Below are 19,090 nucleotides of genomic sequence, written 5' to 3' on the forward strand. Positions count from 1 at the left end.
GTGACGGCAGCCATATTGCGCCAGAACACCCACCACACACCAGCTTATCGGTGGAGAGGAGAAGGTGATGAAGCCAATCAGTATATAGGGATGATTAGGAGGCCATGATGGACAGGGGCCAATGGGCAAATTTGGCTAGGTTACACCCCTACTCTTTTTCAAAGGACATCCTGGGATTTTTAATGACCACAGAGAGTCAGGACCTCGGTTTAACGTCTCATCTGAAGGACGGTGCTCTTTGACAGTATAGTGTCCCCGTCACTACACTGGGGCGTTAGGACCCACACAGACCACAGAGCACCCCATACTGGCCTCATTAACACCTCTTCCAGCAGCAACCTGGTTTTTCTCAGGAGGTCTCCCATCCAAGTACTAACCAGGCTCAGCCCTGCTTAGCTTCAGTGGGCAACCATTCTTGGGCTACAAGGTGATATGGCTGCTGAGATATGGCTATATGTACAATAATAAATTGTAAATGTGTTCAGCATTCTGAACTTTTTCAGATCTTTCAATCTAATGGGCAAATTAAGCTCAAGCAATTTACATTTGCAATTACGACCAGAGGCTACGAGAAAACACATGTAGAGCAGCAGCTTTCGTTTCTGCTCTGACAGCCGCAAGGCCATGCTGAACGCTGTGAGTGTGCGTTAGAAATCAGGAATGGTGAAAGAACATTGTGCTTGGTACGTTTTCATCTTCAAACCAAATATAGCCTTCAGCTGACAAAGTTTAAATCCCATCTGGCAAGTGCGCTTCTCGTAATGTCTTTTGTCTTTCCGTTCACCCTATGAAAGTAATCCGGTTGAATGCGTTTCCAACTACTTCTGACAGAGGTCAAAACTGGACAAGCTCAAAATGTTTTAGAACCCGTTAGCATTGTCTATTTGTGATCCGATCGACCAAAACACTTTTTAATACCAGGTGTAAACAGGCCCTGTAGTCTGCATTTGGTCAGTAACTAGTCTGGCATGTCTGTTCCTCATATCAAATTCATGAAAGTTTAAACGTGCTAATGTGAAATTTAAATGTGCTAAATAGATACTGTGTCGTGGCCGGGAGGGGTAAATCGGGCATGAATTAGCTTAAAACTCCTGTAGTCTGAGCCAGGCTTTAGGCAGTACTAAGATAGCATTCTATGAGTGCCTGTCAATTAACATTAGATCGCCACCCTCAGGCTGAAAAACGCAAGGACGTTAGACCTCTGCCAAAAGTGTGTCTGCATGAGTTCAGCGATTAGAATATAAAGCTTACAAAATGCTTATCATAAACTAGCGCTAAGACCCAATCTGCCCAACCTATATTTAAGGTCAGGAGCCGCTACTGCTTCTCACCACCAATTAACCCAGGAGAAACTACAAGCCAACAAATGTTCTTTTTGGTTCTTTTTCTTGTGTTTTTCCTCTGCAGATGCAAAAGCACCTACATTTGCAAAACACAGATCATTGCCCATGGTGACCATTTACAATCACATAGACACGGTTGTGTACCAAACTTTTTTTCAAATTATTATGTAAATTAGGTGATACTAAATCTTGTACAAAATGTGTAAAATACGCTACACAACCACTGTGTTTACAGTTTACAGTTATAAGTTTTTATTCAGTTATACAATATTACCTAGATTTAAACTTGTTTAACAAAAATTTTAGACAAACATCTAACATTTATAAGTATTCTTCTGTCGGTGTGTTGCTGAAATCTGAGCTGGTGATGCGCTGCCGTTTGATGGGGAAACTGCAAACCTCAGAGTGCTTGCTCTATATTTCTGATAGCTGAAAGATGTTGTGACTGACTCCTTATAACCTGTAAATAAACAAACAATAGAGTTCTGAGAACATCATTTAATATCCAAAGTAATAGATTCAGTATTATAAAAAATTTAATCTGTTTATTTATAAAAAGAAATTTTCCATCATGCAAAAAAGATCCATGCTGATTGATGTGATAGCTGACTGACATCTCTGTATGTTTGTGTAAAATAAAATGATTAATAGCACAGTAAAGAATTTATAGATTAAATAAAATGTATACAAACCTTTATTTCAGTGAAGAAATGCACCAATTCACAGTCGCTGAAAACGGATCTATCCGGAAAAGCCCGCACTCTGTTCAAATATTAATATTCAACAATATTTTTGATCTGACTGTAACGCCACTGTATGAATACTGAACTGAGCTGGACGATGACATTTTTTTGCAGAAATGCTTTATAGATTAAATAAACTTTACAACGGAACTGAATCAATACTGAACTGACTTCAGCTGAACAACAGCCGAAATGCATCATTTTTCCTGTTATCACTGTAAAGCTGCTTTGAAACAATCTGTATTGTATAAAGCGCTATATAAATAAAGGTGACTTGACTTGTGTAACTTAACAGCTGGGTTGTTTCCATAACACTGGGTTTTTGTTGCATCAGAGGGTAGGGAAGGCGTGCATTGTTTCAACAGTCAGTGGTCAGTGAGATTGACTCAGCATATAACCTAACAGGGTAACACAAAAACTCAACCATGGAAAAAATAACCCCTAAAAAATTACCCAACAGGCTCAACCCAGTGTCAACCCATTGTCTTTTAGCGTCATCTATGAGGAATGTAGAAATATGATAAATTACTTTTCTCTAAGCTCCAATTACACAAGCTAACTTAGACAAGGCATCCTATGGGAAAGAAATTGATATTTCATTTAACAGCTTGGTTTTGCAAATATGATGCAAATATTGACTGGATATTATTCTTATGTATGCTGAAATGAACTGTGACATTGGGAATGAATTAAATTACATGGGAACAAATGTTCAATTGGGAATGAAGTCTGTGACCCTATGTGGCGATTTATGTTTTTGCAGATGGGTGCACACACACTTCACACTTTTAAAATTGTGTGTATTACAACACGCCGGGACCCGATGTGAGATCCACCAATCAGAGAGGTTCCCAAATCTCAATCGATTTTTTGATTGGTTAAAATAAATTTAGAATATCTGTGGGGTTTTTTCGTGGGTGCTTGGCCATTTCTGTGGATGCTCAGGGACTGGTTCCTTCAAGAAAACGGGGTTTTTATGTTTTTTTTTGTTTGTTTGTTTTTCAATTTATGAGTAAAATAAGATTGTGGTAAACATAACTTGACAATACTTTGATGTTTTTTTCTACAACGTAAACTGCACACACTCACACCCCAAACTGTCCTCCCTAGTTACTTATTAGAAACATACATTTTCAAATATAAACATAACAGCTTCAAAATTTGCATTTTCAGTATGGGTGTGTGTAGTTTACATTGTAGAATTATTTTTTTTTAAACAACGTAAGTTCTACAAAGTGAGAACAGGCTTTATTTTACTCATAAATTGAAAAACTCCATTATGAAAACCCATAGGAAAATCTGGAAGGAACCACTGGTGAATTAGTCTTCCTTGTTCTGACGTCCTCCCTGCACCTCTCTATTTTGTTGATCCTGGAACAACATTCTTGTCCGAAAATTTAGCCCTAACCCCATCCTTGCCACTAAACCAAACCCTACCCATAACTTATCCCCAAAATCAGAAGGAAAGGATAGGCGAATAACACTGATGTAGAAGCTTACCTGGTTGTATGCCTAAACATAAATAAATAAATAAATAAATAAATCAATCCCTCAAATATGATTGGTTGATTTGAATGTTGTTCCAGGATTAACAAAGATGTTGATCCAGGAACATGTTGTACTTAGTGAAATCACATTCACCGAGAAGCAGAAGAAAAAAATATACAAAAAGGCATGGTAACCACCAATAGAGATAATAGGCTAATGGAAAAATTATAGCATCTGGCTGTCTAATCCTGCTGTTTTGGGCTCTGTGACAGCACTGACCCCCAATTAGGGCTACAGATAGCAATAACAACAAAGTACTCAAATAACCCTGGATAATGGGATTATGGGTAGTTTTCTCAGTGCTAATCTCTGTCCACTAAAGTAGGAGGGGAAATTGAAACAGCAGACCTTTTATTGAGTCACTAAAGCTGTTTTGGTTATAAATTTCTTGTGTCAAGACATATTTACTCAAACTTACACTTCTACTCATTGTGATATGTTCACATTCATATGGATTGGTTTGGTAATAAAGCATCTGCTAAGAAAGCTAATATATTCTCCTTTGGCATACTACACCTGGTGTTTGTCCTTATGATGTTGAATTAAATAGATCACAGTCTTCTCTTTGGTAGTCCATCGTATCCGATAATTACATTCCACCTCATTTGCTGTGTACTCTTTCATGACACAAATTTTATTACATATTAGGCAAGTAAAGTCTGAGTTTGTAGGGGCAGGCATGGTTGTATGTCTCCATAGTCTTTTTTGTTGTTTCCTTATATTTCTCTCAGATTTCAGCTGCACTATTCCTGTGTGGCAGAGCTGCTTCCAGGTGGTTCGGTTTGCTGCTAATTCTTCCAGGCATGATGGATTAATTTGACACTTTCCTAGTGATGTTTTTAGTTGGTCTTTGTACTGCTTTTTCTGACCCCCTGCAGAACGGCGGCCCTAATGGAGCTGACCATAAAGGATTTGTCGTGGAAGACGATCTTGAGGCAGCCTAATAACATGCCCAAGCCAGCGTAGTTGATGTTCAGTGACTGTTGCCTCCATACTCTTGCAGTTTGTTCTAGCAAGCACTTCAGAATGTGGTACATGGTCATAGCATGTGATCCCCAAGATTCGCTGCAAGCACCTTAAATGTAAATGCTCCAGCAACCTTAGGTGATGGTTGCATATGACCCAGGCTTGACAGCTGTAAAGAAGAGTGGTGATGCAGACAGCTTTATAGATGGTAACTTTAGTGCACAATTGAAGGTGCTTATTTTGAAAGACCTTGCATCAAAGTTTGCCAAAGGCTGCAGAGGCTTGCCTTATCCGATTTTTTATTTTGTAATCGAGATTGCAGTCCTCTGATACAATGCTGCCAAGATACTTAAAGGATGGCACTATTGTAAGTGGTTGTTGTTCTATGGTAAAAACAGGCATAGTAGGTGGTGCCTCCATTGGCATATCACTTCAGTTTCCATCCAACCTGAAGTCAACAGTGATCCCATTACTGCTTTCAAGCTTATCACGCAGAAGCTTTGTGACACATAGGAGGTAGATGTTAAAAAGTACTTAAAAAGTTAAAAAGATGTTACAAAACTTTTTTGGACAGACAAATTTTGTCAAGATGTCCCAGAGCAGCTCTCGGTTCACAGTGTTGAATGCTTTGGAGAGATCGACAAATGGCATGAAGAGGTCCTGATGTTGTTCACAGCATTTTTCTTGAAGCTGTCTCACTGTGAAAATCATGTCCACAGTACTCCGATTCTTTCTGAAACCACACTGTGACTCTGGCAACAAATGTTTGGTTAGGTTTTCCACCAGTCTACATATCATGATTTTTGGACCTTGTTTGGTTAGGTTTTCCACCAGTCTACATATCATGATTTTTGGACCTTACCTGCGACAGCTAGCAGCGACATACCTCGACTGTTGCTACAAATAGATTTGTCACCCTTGTTTTTAAATAAAATTTAAACAATGTTTGCATCCCTCCATTGTTGAGGGACACACTCCTGTTCCCAGACCTGCAGGATATATTGATGAATCATCCTGGTACACAGGTAGCCATCCTGTTTAAGGAGCTCTGCTGGGATGCCGTCACTGGGTCCGTCACTTCAAGAACCCCAGCATAACTGCACATTAAACACTAACAAGTATCCCCACTTTTCTCAAAAACCGAAAATAACTTATAATAATAATAATTAATTGGTCAGACCAAAATCAACAAGCAGCAGCATCTTTTTTTGTGTGTGTGTGAAGGCTCCTATAGGTGCAGTTTATTGTAATAAAGTCAATTTCAGCATTTAGTTTGAATGTTATGTTATATTTTAGCTAGAACTTCACATGATTCTCTCAAGAAATTGTTTCAGACCTATACCCACAAAAAAATAAATACATAAATACAATATATAAATACCAGTGAAAGTTGTTCTCTTCAAGTTCTTGGACTCTCTTGCTGCCTGTTGTAGTCATTTCAGTACATTGCAGACTGAATTTCTTTTTTTACTACACAATGGATCATGCGAGATAGCGATCACTCCTTTTCATGGTAGTTATAATTGACCGACATGAAAGCCCACAAATCCATGTTCTGAAACATTTTCCCCATAATACCCATGAATAGATGACTACATCATCTACTATAAAAGGATCCAAGGTTACTGATTTGTTGCTATAGATACAGATCTCAGATTTGTAGTTGTGTTCTAACACCAATCTTTCTCACATTAAAAGGTCGAATTCACCTCAGCATAAAAATAGCTGTATTGAGGTCTAGTGCATTTTGTATGAGAGATCCCAACATAGGTTAGGATAATCTTACTTTCAACAATGATTAAAAGCGTTATTAGAATTCCCTTCTGACCCCAGCCACCCCATAACACCCTGCTTGGTTGCCACTGGATACAAGAGACCACTCTGGAGCGTATTGGCTATTATGGACCATTATCTTAAGTAAGGAGCTAAAACCACAGATGCAATGGTTGCATGACATGCATGAATTTGTCAGTTTTAATCAAGCAGTGCATTTAAAATATCGGATTTGAAAGTCAATATGTCTGAAATGCTCAGGCTGTGCACTATTAATGTTCTTGAAGGGTTATACAGGTTATCCAGGGTTATACAGCCACATTATACAGTTTTTAGATATAATTATATAATAAGACATGAATGTCACTGCATTATTTAACAAAATATCAAACAAGTGGTATTTTGAAAAACAAGCTGAGATGTGCAGGTGAAAGGTTGTTTACCTTTCTGTCTTATCTTTGGTGGTTCTGTATTATCCATCTCTATGTATACAGTATTTTAAATGTGATTGAAATATATCCACTAATTTATTTAATTGATTAGGGGAATCTGAATAGAATAGAAGCTGAATAGAATTAGCCATAGGTATAATATTTGATTATGTTATACATAATGTATGTTATAGGCTACACAATACTTGTTACTTGATAATACTTAAAAACTCATGGGGCTGTATGCACCAAAAAAAAAAAGTTTTATCTTACCACTAGGAGTTCTCCTAAGAGCTTCTAAGAGTTCTGGCTTAAAACCAGTCACTTTTTATGAGTGCGCTCTTTTAATTTACACACAGTAGTTTGAGAAGCATAGTAGGCAGACAGTGGGAAGGACAAATATATAATGATAGAAATGTATACGTGTGTGTGTGTGTTTTTTTGTGTTTTTTTTTACCAAGTATTGTGTAGCCTATAAAATAAATTTCGTATTATGAATAGCAATCAAGTATTACACCTACAGCTAATTCTAATCAGTTTTTATTCTCTTCAGTTTCTCCATAATCAATTTAACTAATTAGTGGATATATTTAAACCACAAAATAATGTACAGATAGAGTGATGGATAATACAGAACCACCAAAGATAAGACAAAAAAGATAAACCTGACTGTTTAAATCTAAGAAAACACCTTTTAAAATGATACATTTTTAAAAGTTCAATGTAATTGTAATATTTCAGTATATTTACTCAGTTGCAACTCAGATTGACAACAGCAGCCATGCTTCGGATCGTTTCTCTTAGGGATTTAGAAGTCCGCAGGAGGACTTTGCTGTCCTATGTTTTAGGAGATACTTTTAGCGTTAAAATGCTTTGTGACTTACTTTTAGATTATACATTTACTAAAATTAAAAGCGACGGAGCCCTCATTTTTAAGAGTTGCCCCTACATTTCCACATTAGGAGGAGCCTTAAGATTGTTTGTGAACATGGCCCCTGGCTAGGGACTCTTAGGAAGACTCCTAGTGGTAAGATAAAATTATTTGTGAATACAGACCCTGGCGTGCACCTGTGAATTGGGGTATTGATAGCAGATTCTAGACGGGACGGCGTCACAGTATTGTATGTATTAGCAACTGGAGGCAGCACAAAAATAGTATACTGGCAACAAGAAATTGTTCAAAACATTGTATTGACAACTGGAAATTGTCTGAACTGTCACAAGTGAGTTAGTGTTCGTAAAGTTGTTCAACACTCACTGGTTGTCAAACGTAGCAGAACGTGTAATTCCTCACAATAACTGTAGAGTAGACATGGTTACTCTCTGCTAGAGCTCTAGTTCAGTGAAAAGTGCCAGCATTATTTGTTTGCAGATGCTACATGGTGTTGTATTTTGTCATCAATGCAATACAATCCATACATTTGCGGCTAAGTGTCCAAATTCATCTGCTTAAATTACACTGCAATTAATTACTGATTTAAGAGTGTCAGATTGCTAGAAGTTAATGTGAATAACAGGGACCTATTATGCCCCTTTTTACAAGATGTAATATAAGTCTCAGGTGTCCAGAATGTGTATGTGAAGTTAATTTTTTAATGAAAGGAAAAACTTGCTGTTTTCAAGCATGTATTTTTAAATGCAAATGAGCTGCTGGTCAACACCTGCTTTCCAGAAGAGGGCGAAGCCTATTCAGCTCTGACAGTTTAAACTTCTGATATATGGTTTTCTGAGCGCACATATCTGAAGCATGCGCTCAGAGACCTGGACGTCAGACGGCACGTCCTTTGAGTATTAAACTAAGTTCTCTTTCACGTCTTATTGCACTTAAACTGTCAAATACACACAATGTTATGTCAAAAATGCACAAAGTTCACATAAACACAGTCGGTTATGTCTGTGAACGTAAACAGCAAGTAAAGAAATTGCATGTGTATATATTACAGTAGATGTGTATTAAAGTGAAAGCAGCGTAATATACTGTACCTACTGCTATATATGCTGTTAAAATTAATCAAACAACAAAAGAAAAACAGAAAATCACTAACTGCTCTTGATTGAATAACGTTTGCAGCTTTAATAAGAATGCATTTCTTGCTTGAATGCTGCTGTTAAATGCTCTGGGAAGATAAACATGGCGGACTGTGTACAGCTCACTCAGGACGGGGTCTATGCTTATAGGGCAGAGTCCGTCAGCAGTCGTGGGCAGGGCCTGTGCAATGTGACGTCACATTACATAGAAACTGCAAATGGCTTATTCTGAGACACTGCTTATGATTAATGGGGATAAAAAAAATAAAAAAAAAAGGAGTGGGAGGATTTTTACCATTATAGGGTGGTTGTGTACACACACTGCCGACACATTTATGTTCAAACACCATGTAAAAGTGAATTCTGCATAATAAGTCCCCTTTAAAATTATATATTATATGTGTTGTAGTTTATTTAAAAATGTACTATATCATCCATGAAGGTTTATGAGGTCTGTCATGCTCCACTACCTTTCATACCCATGCATGAATTTTCACAATTTCTGTGGTAATATCATGGCAGCTTGCCATCAAATCTGGTAAAAATCATACAAAACCCAGTTTCACAGACCATAATATTAATAAATGTTGTCACACCAGGAAAAGAACACATATCCAGGAAAAGAACACATATCCACAAAACAAATCTCTTACCTTTCGCTTTGACCGTTCAGACTTCTTGGACATATTTTTCATTTTTTTATGAAGATGATATAATACCTGGAATAAAAAAGCCACATTAATGCCTAAGAGTGTATACCATTACTCATCCACCATTAAACAAGAGGTTACATACTACATTTTTACAACAGGTATGACAAAAACAGTAGTATGACATTTACACATAATAAATACATTGATTACATTAAATGCATGAGTAAACAATCTAACTCACAATAAATGTAATAAAAGTAGTCTAATGTTTAGTGGCATTCTTCTGAACTAGCAAATAAAAGCCATACACTTCATGGAATGCTGATCTCCATACTCATAATGTAAATGTTTAAAGAGCGCATGAAATCTGTTGAAAGGAACAGCTTTCTATCCTGTGTTGACATTTACTTTATTGAAAATATTGTTTGGGAAAAAAATCTCATATCTAAAGAAAATAGCTCATAGTCTTTGAATTATTATTTGCTACTTGTTAAGCCCCTTTCACACATTGATCCCAGAACATTGTCATAGAATTGCTAGAGTGCCTTCTGTGTGAAAGCAAACGCGTCCCGGGATTGATTCCGGGATCAATCCTGGGATGGGGACCAACTAATATTGCTGGGATCAGTCCCGGAACGCGTCCTGTGTGAACAAAAGTCAAGTCAAGTCACCTTCATTTATATAGCACGTTTAACAATATGAATTGTTTCAAAGCAGCTTTACAGTGATAATAGGAAATTACAGTAACAGAGATTGTTTTGGCTTTACAGCAGCTCTAAATTAAAGTTATTGTCCAGCTAAAGTTAGTTTTGATTGATTCACTTCCGTTGCGAAGATCATTAGTTATTAACTTAGGGGCCGCTAACACGACACCGTTCTAACAGAAAACCCTCAACGCGTTCCGGCCGCCCAAAACAGTGCCTGGTGGCTCGAGAACGCACTCCCATAAATAGGTTCCAAGCTGCAAATGATTATCAGTTATCTCTGCGCAAACCTACGCAACCTCTGCGCAAACCTCTGCGCAAACACCGACATCGCACACATGCGCATCATGTGTTCAGTCCATAGGTATGCGCGTTTGAATATATATGTGCGCAGGCGTATAGTCCTTCTTTACAAATCAACCCTCAACAAACTACTTGTCTGGCCTTAAAAATGTATAATACAGAATTATTTATCGCGTCCGCGTAGCCACGTGGTGACTCTGTATAGATAAAATGACAACGTTTTATTCGTACAGAGGTAAAGGGAAGGGAAGGAGGCCTTCACAGGGGAGAAACTAATTGACACTTCAGGACTGTGTTGTCGTCGTGTCCAGGCGCAGGTCCACCATCAGATCTGGATATGGCGGACTGCGGTAAACCTTGGGATAAACAGAGAGACTAATATTAGCGTAGACGCCATCCTTCTTATGATGTAACAAGTACATCAGGATTTATGGGAAGTGTTCTCGGTTCCGGCTGACCTAAACTATGCAGCCTAACATTGAATTATAGATGTCTATAATGTTTTATGTGTATACTAGGCCAAAGATATGTGTTTTTAGTCTAGATTTGAACTGACAGAGTGTGTCTGCTTCCCGGACAATGTTAGGAAGACTGTTCCAAAGTTTTGGTGCTAAATAGGAAAAGGATTACCGCCAGCAGTCGATTTTGATATTCTAGGTATTATCAACTGGCCGGAATTTTGAGATCGCATTAGACGTGAATGACTATAATGCGTTAAGAACTCGCTCAAGTGCTGCGGAGCTAAACCATTTAGTGCTTTGTAAGTAATCAGCAATATTTTAAAATTTATACAATGTTTAATAGGGAGCCAATGCAGTGTTGACAGAACCGGGCTAATATGGTCATACTTCCTGGTTCTGGTAAGAACTCTAGCTGCTGCATTTTGGACCAGCTGTAGTTTATTTATTAAGTGTGCAGGGCAACCACCCATAATAGCATTACAATAATCTAGCCTTGATGTCATGAATGCATGAACTAATTGTTCTGCATTTGTCACTGAGAGCATATTACGTAATTTAGATATATTTTTAAGATGGAAAAATGCGGTTTTACAGATACTAGACACGTGACTTTCAAATGAAAGATTGGTATCAAAGAGCACACCCAGGTTCCTAACCGACGACGAAGACTTGACAGAGCAGCCATCAAGTGTTAGACAGTATTCTAGGTTATTACGTGAGGAAGTTTTTTGTCCAATAATTAGAATTTCTGTTTTGTCAGAATTAAGTAGTAGGAAATTACTAGTCATCCAGTTTTTTATTTTATAAATTTTTTTTGTTATCCATTCCAACAAAAGGCAGGACCAATGCCATAAGGGGTGTGTCGTAGTGATGACGCATATGTCGACTCTTTGGGGGTTTTAAATGAAGATCAATGTTCACATTGCACATTAACAAAGGGTGCTTCTCCTTTCATATTTGTGCATCCTTGTTTCCTTTCCTCGATTCCTTTCATCACATCTTAGCTCCACCATTGGAGGATATAGGAGCGAGGAAACGAGGAAGCATAAATTTGAGTATTGAGAAGCACTCAAAGAAGAAAGTTTGTGTTCGTCAAGTAACAAAGAAATGACGACATCCTGATGTCACGTCTTTACGGGATCTTTACGGAATGTGTGTGAAGTTGAACGCACGCACAAATTCCAGAAAATCACTGGCAGTGTGAATGAACCAAAATCAAGCGATCCCAGGACAAATCCCGGGACACAGTGTATTTTCTGGAATCTCTGTGTGAAAGGGGCTTTAGTCAGTTGCAATGGGGTTTAGAACAAAGAGACATTCTCATTATAAGAATCTGACTGGACCAAAACTTTTATGGTCCAAGATGAGTTATCAACATTTCTGGTCCAAAAGATAAAGTCTGTAAATTTGAAAATGCATATTTTAGCTAAAAGTAAATTTTGTTAACATATGACTACAAAGTATAGATACTCAAAACTAACACATATGAACTAAAATCCATATACCTCTATTTTGATTTAATGTTTATCTAAACGGCTAAACCGCAAAGTATTGGTCACAGTCCAAGCATGGCGATATTGATTGTTGGTCATAATTCCACAATTACTGTACTGTTATTGAAAACGTCTCGGTTACGTATGGCAACCATTGTTCCCCGAGGAGGGAACAGAAATGTACGTCAGAAGTGATTCTGATAAATGGGGATCTCGCTCAAGAGCCTATCCACTTCGACTGTAACTAAACGAGCCAATGCACATTGGCATGCACCAGCTGCTGTGCATCGCGGCACAAGCATATAATGAGCGGAAGGTGCATCGCATCCTTGTTTTTCCGCTGAGGAGCCGAACTTGTGACTCTGCCATACAGCGGAAGCTCAGCAACTGTGCTGCGGAAGCCACATCCTACCCCAGAGGGAGGCATTGTGATGGTTACACATATGGACTAGCCAAGCAGGGTAGTACAACTTATGGCAGTCTCTGGGGTGGTTCCAGCCTAGTTATTGGGGGGAAAGAACACCAGCAGAGATGACAGAGCGGGCTCTGTCGAGGGAAAGACATGGGCTAATCCGCAGATGAGCTGATCGTGGAGGAATACACATATGGGGTCGCCGCAGGGACCGCTACATATGGACACTCAGCCTAGCACAGGTTCCACAATGCATACGAGTGTAGGCCTGGCGTCAGACGCTCTGCAACGTCTGACTGCCACAGGGGTGACGGAGGAACTCAACAGGGTTATCCATTTCTGGGGAACACTACTGGAGCAAATAGACGCATGTATCCGGCCCAGCGGGGCGGGAGTGGCGTTGCAAGCCGACACTAAGAACGGGTCCTTTGCGCTACTGGCCACTGGGGGCGAGTATACAGGAAGATACCGGCTCTACACGCAGGCTATAGAATCTAGCGAACGTGTTAGGTGTTGCCCAGCCCACAGCTCTACATATATCTGTCAGCGAGGTGCCCAGGAGGAAGCAACACTTCTAGTTGAGTGTGCTCGCAACTCGGAAGGGCAAGGCATGTCTTGGGACTGATATGCCAAAACAATAGCAACCACTATCCAGTGGGCTAACCTCTGCTTGGAGACAGCCTTTCCCTTCTGCTGGCCTCCGTAACAGACGAAGAGCTGATCTAAGGTCCTGAAGCTTTGCGTTCTGTCCATGTATAACTGCAAGGAGCGGACGGGACAGAGAAAAGCTAGGGCTGGGTCTGCCTCCTCCGAAGGCAGCGCTTGCAGGTTCACTACCTGGTCCCTGAAGGGAGCAACGTGAGAGTTGGCCGTCCCGAATTCTAGGCATGATTCGTCAACCGAAAATGCTTGCAGGTCCCCTACCCTCTTGATGGAAGCTAGAGCAGTCAGGAGCACTATCTTTAGTGACAGGATCTTTAACTCACCTGACTGCAGTGGTTCGAAGGGAGGTCTCTACAGTGCGCTGAGCACCAGAGACAGGTCCCAAGAGGGTATAGAGGGGGGCGAGGCGGATTCAGTCTCCTCGCTCCCCTCAGGAACCTGACGATCAAGTCATGCTTTCCCAACTACTTACCTTCAACTGCATCGTGATGTGCAGCGATAGCGGCAACATACACTTTGAGGGTGGAGGGAGACAGCCTTCGCTTCAACCCATCTACAGGAAAGAAAGCACGACTCTGATCGGATATCCTTGGGGGTCTTCCTGGTGGGAAGAACACCATTCAACAAACAGGTTCCACTTCAGTGCATAGAGGCACCTCGTTGAGGGGCTCGTTGTCTACCACCACCTGGGGTAGGCCACCTAGTCCAGAGGTCTGGACGCAGGTGCCATAGACTGCCCCGTCTCTGAGAAAGCAGGTCCTTCCTCAGAGGAATGGGCCAAGAAGGGGCTGTCACAAGGAGCATAAGTTCTGGGAACCAGGTCTGGTTGGGCCAATACGGCGCAACTAACAAGACCTGCTCCTCGTCCTCCCTGACTTTGCACAGTGTTTGTGCGAGAAGGCTCACTGGGGGAAACACAAACTTGCGTAGGCCCCGGAGCCAGCTGTGCACCAGTGCATCCATGCCGAGGGTCCCCTCGGTCAGGGAATAAAACAACTGGCAATGGGTCGAGTCCGGAGAGGCAAACAGATCTATCTGAGCGGCTCCGAAGAAGTCCCATATCAGCTGGACAACCTGGGAATGGAAACGCCACTCTCCCTGAAGCGTAAGCTGTCATGAGAGCTCGTTGGCTGCACGATTGAACACGCCAGGGATGTGAATGGCACGAAGCGACCTCAGATGCTTCTGACTCCACAGGAGGAGATGGTGGGCGAGTTACGACATGCGGTGGGAGCGTAGACCACCTTGATGGTTGATGTACGCAACGGTCGCAGTGCTGTCCTTATGGACAAGTACGTGCTTGCCATGTAGTGGCCCTTTGAGGCGGCCCAGCGCAAGGCGTACTGTGAGCAACTCGAGGCAATTGATGTGCCAATGCAGTTGAGGCCCCGTCCACAGACCTGAAACGAACGACGCGCGCTGGGTTGACGTGACAACCAGCACTGTTGGCCAGCAGCTTGACGGCACGTGGCACGCTGAGCAGCTCCAGCCTTTACGAGAAAGGGGAGACAAACAACTTGCCGACGTGGTCATGCTCTCATGTGAGAACATGAACCACCCACGAACCCAGTCTCAACACGCTTAAGCCCAGGCATGTGAAACCGTGATCGTGGCCGTCATATGAGGATAGGAAATAGAGCTGGGAGAAAAAAAATCGATTCACCTAGGTATCGCGGTTTTTTTTTTTTTTTATGATTTTAAAATCGATTTTTTTTATTACAGAATCGATATTAATTCAAATTAAATTGCTTTATTTTTGTCCTTGCTTATAAATGAGGTTGACAGAAGTTAGCCACTTTCGTTTCAACAGAGGATGAAATGTGTCGTTATCTTTGAGTGCTGAGTGACGTAATATCCCTTTCAAGTGGACGCGTGAATGCATAGAAAAGCCCTCGCGCTACTCATATGCTGAGAGAGAGATAAGACACTAAAGCCGCGTTTCCACCGAAATTACCCGGAACAATTTGTCCCAGGAACTTTTTTCCCAGGAACTTTTTTTGCCCCAGACCGGTTGCTTTCTGCGTTTACACCGCGGTCTAAAGTACCGGGAAGGTAAACTGCGCGCAACTGCTCCTCCCAGTCTGCGACAGACAGTAATCAGTTTTGAGCGCCACATTTATAATAAGTATGGAGGAGATTCAAACTGTGCTGCAGTTATGTATTGGTTTACTAACGAGGTAATTAACAAAACAAAATAGACGAGCACTGATACTAAAGCGTGTTCAGAAAGCTCGTATGCGTATAAAATTAGACAACGCATGTTCATGTTATCAGTTATTGTGAGATGCCAGAGACGAACGCGCAAAAATTCCCTCTTTCGCAAATACGCTTAAAAAAGCCTGAACCCAGTCTATCAATCATAAATAGTGACAGTCTTGTAAATAGTTGTTTGTTACTAACCTCAAAGCGCTATTTCAATCCTGTTAGTAAATTTATAACATGGTTTGGAGTGCCTTGCAATAGATGACAATGTGTAAACATAATGACTTAATAATAAAAGCTGTGGCAGAAAAGAGACGAGCACTGATAAAGCGTGTTCAGTAAGCTCGTAATGCTAACGTTAGATATAAAATTTGTATGTTATCAGCTATTGCGGACATTGACCGTGAGATGGCTGGGACGAACGCGCAGAAAGTTTCCTCTTCCACAAAATAAAGCCTGAAACTCGTCGCCAGTCCACCAGTTTTTTTAATTAAATTCCATATTTGCAGACAGACAACTCTTACTGCATGAAGCCACGACACGAACCGCAATAGATTTTTTAAAAAGTGAGGTTAAAAATAAATAAAATGCTGCGTGGAGTCATCCAACCAAAATGCGGCGTGAACACAACCAATCAGCTTGTGCAGCACACAAGTCCCACCCCTGAAAGTTCCTGAACTTTGAAAAAGTACTACCTCGTGAGCAGGGACTATCGGAGGGGGAAATATTTACCCGGAACTTCATTTAGACCCTGGTTCCTGCGGTGTAAACACATCGAGTACCAGCCCAAAGTTCCTAGTTCCTTAGGAAAGTTCCTGCGGTGGAAACGCGGCTTAAGACACTGCACGATTCATCTTTAAAAGACTGTGATCTCGATTCAAACACCCACGTGATCTTCCTCCATTTCATCTGTCTACTAAACCTTTGACAAAATCATATCGCAACATTCAAATCTGTGTTGGCGCTGCTGCCGCTGTCCTGAAGAAGCAGACTCGTCTTTTGAAGTTTAAACAACTCTCAGATAAGATTGCAGAGCAGGAACAGCATTCACCGTCTGGCTCCGAAGCGAAAGACAAGGATGTGATGCACCTGCCGTTCATTATATGCTCGCGCCGCGATGCACAGCAGCTGGTGCAATTATCGCATGCCAATGTGCATTGGCTCGTTTAGTTACACTCGAACTGGATACGCTCTTGAGCGAGATCCCAATTCGTCAGAATCAATTCTGACGTACGTAATAGTGAGCTGACGAAGGGGAACAGATGCACATTAATGATTTTCTACGATGAGGTCACTGCACATGCAACTGCAGATAACTTCCAGCTTTGCTAGAAGCAAACAGATTATGAGGAGTCTGGAAAAGATTTATCTTCTCGTGACATTTGGATAATCTTAGGCTACTATATGTAGGTAACTTTATCTCTGAATCCAAAGGGAATGAATTATGAAGTGCCCACCAAACACTCTGTGTGGGCGCATGGCCATCTGTTGCATCCTTGAATAAACTATGAATGCTCTCGAGCACGTTTGTAAAAGTTCTTGAGTTATGACCACGGTTATTTTGCCAATGCCCATAGGGTCATTCCATGTCCACTCAACCAGAGGTCCCTGATTAAAAATGATTATTCTTTTTTTTTTTTTCATAAATGAAGAAGAAAGCCTATTTTCTGAAGAAGTAGTTCTCTATTTTGTAGAGGGGGTTCAAATGAAAATTTTCACCTGAGATTTGGAGCCATATTACATGCATCATTATTTTACAGTATTTTTACACAGAGATTGGTAGGTCTATTAGTAAAATCTGTTGACTTTTACAATCTTTGTTGCATTATATGCCAACGGTGACAGTTCAAAAATGGGAAAAAGCACTTCTTGTTTTTTTTTGCCCGAAGTTTGCATGCCTGTAACTGAATAAGTATTACAGATCTCATAATATCCTTTTTGAATTTTGTTCTTAAACTTTTCAGTTGGTCTCTTAAGCCTTGTCTGTGAAACTGGGGAATTGTGTTTAAAGAGGAATGTCTGAAGAACAAATAATACTACTTGTAATGTATCTTGTTTAACTCTATCAAATTAATTGCATACAACATACCTCTCAGAGTGCCAACAATACACTGAAATGGTCAAGTTGAGGCACATTAATTTGCTCTCAAACCTGTATTTATAAGAATCTATATTTGAATCAGTTTCAGGGATATTTGGATACAGGAATTTTGTTCATTTTAACAGCTTCTGAAGCTACCAAGAGTTCAAAATACACAGTATAATAACTGCTGTCACATTGACATCCCAATATGGGATTAAATCATATAGGGTCTTAAAATTAAGATTCCAAAAAAGTTTCATAGGAACAATAATCTAAATGAAAATAAAATTATATTAAGATATCTTTAACACTTCGTGAGTAACAGACATGCAAACTTCTGAAAAAGACTGTATATATATTTGGCACATAAGAGGCAAACAAGATACATTTCTATTTTAACACTGAGCCACATTGAGATCTTCATATCTGTGGGATTGAATCATATACGGCTTTAAAAATTAAGATTTCTTTTCTCAAAAGAAAAGTTTCTTCAGAATGAGAATCTAGGACTGTTTTGAGATATCTTTAATACTTTTAGAGTTACAGGCACACAAACTTTGTAAAAAGAATATTATTGGCATTCAGACAGGTATATTCTATGCAATTGTGTTGATAGAAAAAATGAGATACATTTCTGGTTTCAACATTTTTGTTCTTCAGATATTCCTCTTTAAAAGAAAAAGTATCGGCTGTATGCAAAGTGACTCACATTTTGTTTTTGACCATTGACAATTTGTACAATTTACCCATGGAGCCACATTGAGATCCCCATATCTCTGGAAATTAACCATATGGGTCTAAAAAATTAAGCTTAGAATATCTTAGAATATGTCACTGCATTGTTTTGTCTCAAAATGCACACCAGTACTGTTTTTTTCTAAGGCACATTTAAAAAAAAAAGCTACTTAAATGTTTTAATTAAACTAAGGCCTAATCCTGGCTTAGTCTAAGCCTTGTCTGTGAAACCGGAACAATAAGCAGCTGTTTGAAAAGTATCCTACATTCTGTTTTCGACCATTTAAAATGGGTAAAATTGAATAATTTGGACATATTCGCATTGGGATCCCCATATCTATGGGGTTTGAACTATGTAAGGCCTTAAAAATAAAGATTACAAAAGAAAAATTTATTAAAAATTAGAATCTTTAAGGATATTGATATTGTAATACTTTTTGAGTGACAGGCACACAAACTTTTTGGCACAAATTTATGGCACTCAAACAGATATATTCTATGCAATTATTTTGATAGAAAAAAATGATATGCATTTGTTTCAACATAATT

General features: G+C 39.8%; 1 protein-coding gene across 1 annotated transcript in view; it reads right to left on the reverse strand.

Moving 5' to 3' along the window:
- galr1b (galanin receptor 1b) overlaps positions 1-19,090 on the reverse strand; it is a 53,371-nt gene that overhangs the window by 32,754 nt on the left and 1,527 nt on the right. The window contains exon 2 of the mRNA XM_084107928.1: positions 9,486-9,551. Coding sequence (XP_083964054.1) covers positions 9,486-9,551 — 66 coding nt within the window. The remainder of the gene's footprint in view (positions 1-9,485; positions 9,552-19,090) is intronic.

This window comes from Abramis brama, assembly GCF_963993115.1.
Source record: "Abramis brama genome assembly, chromosome: 3".
In the NCBI taxonomy this organism is placed as follows: domain Eukaryota; kingdom Metazoa; phylum Chordata; class Actinopteri; order Cypriniformes; family Leuciscidae; genus Abramis; species Abramis brama.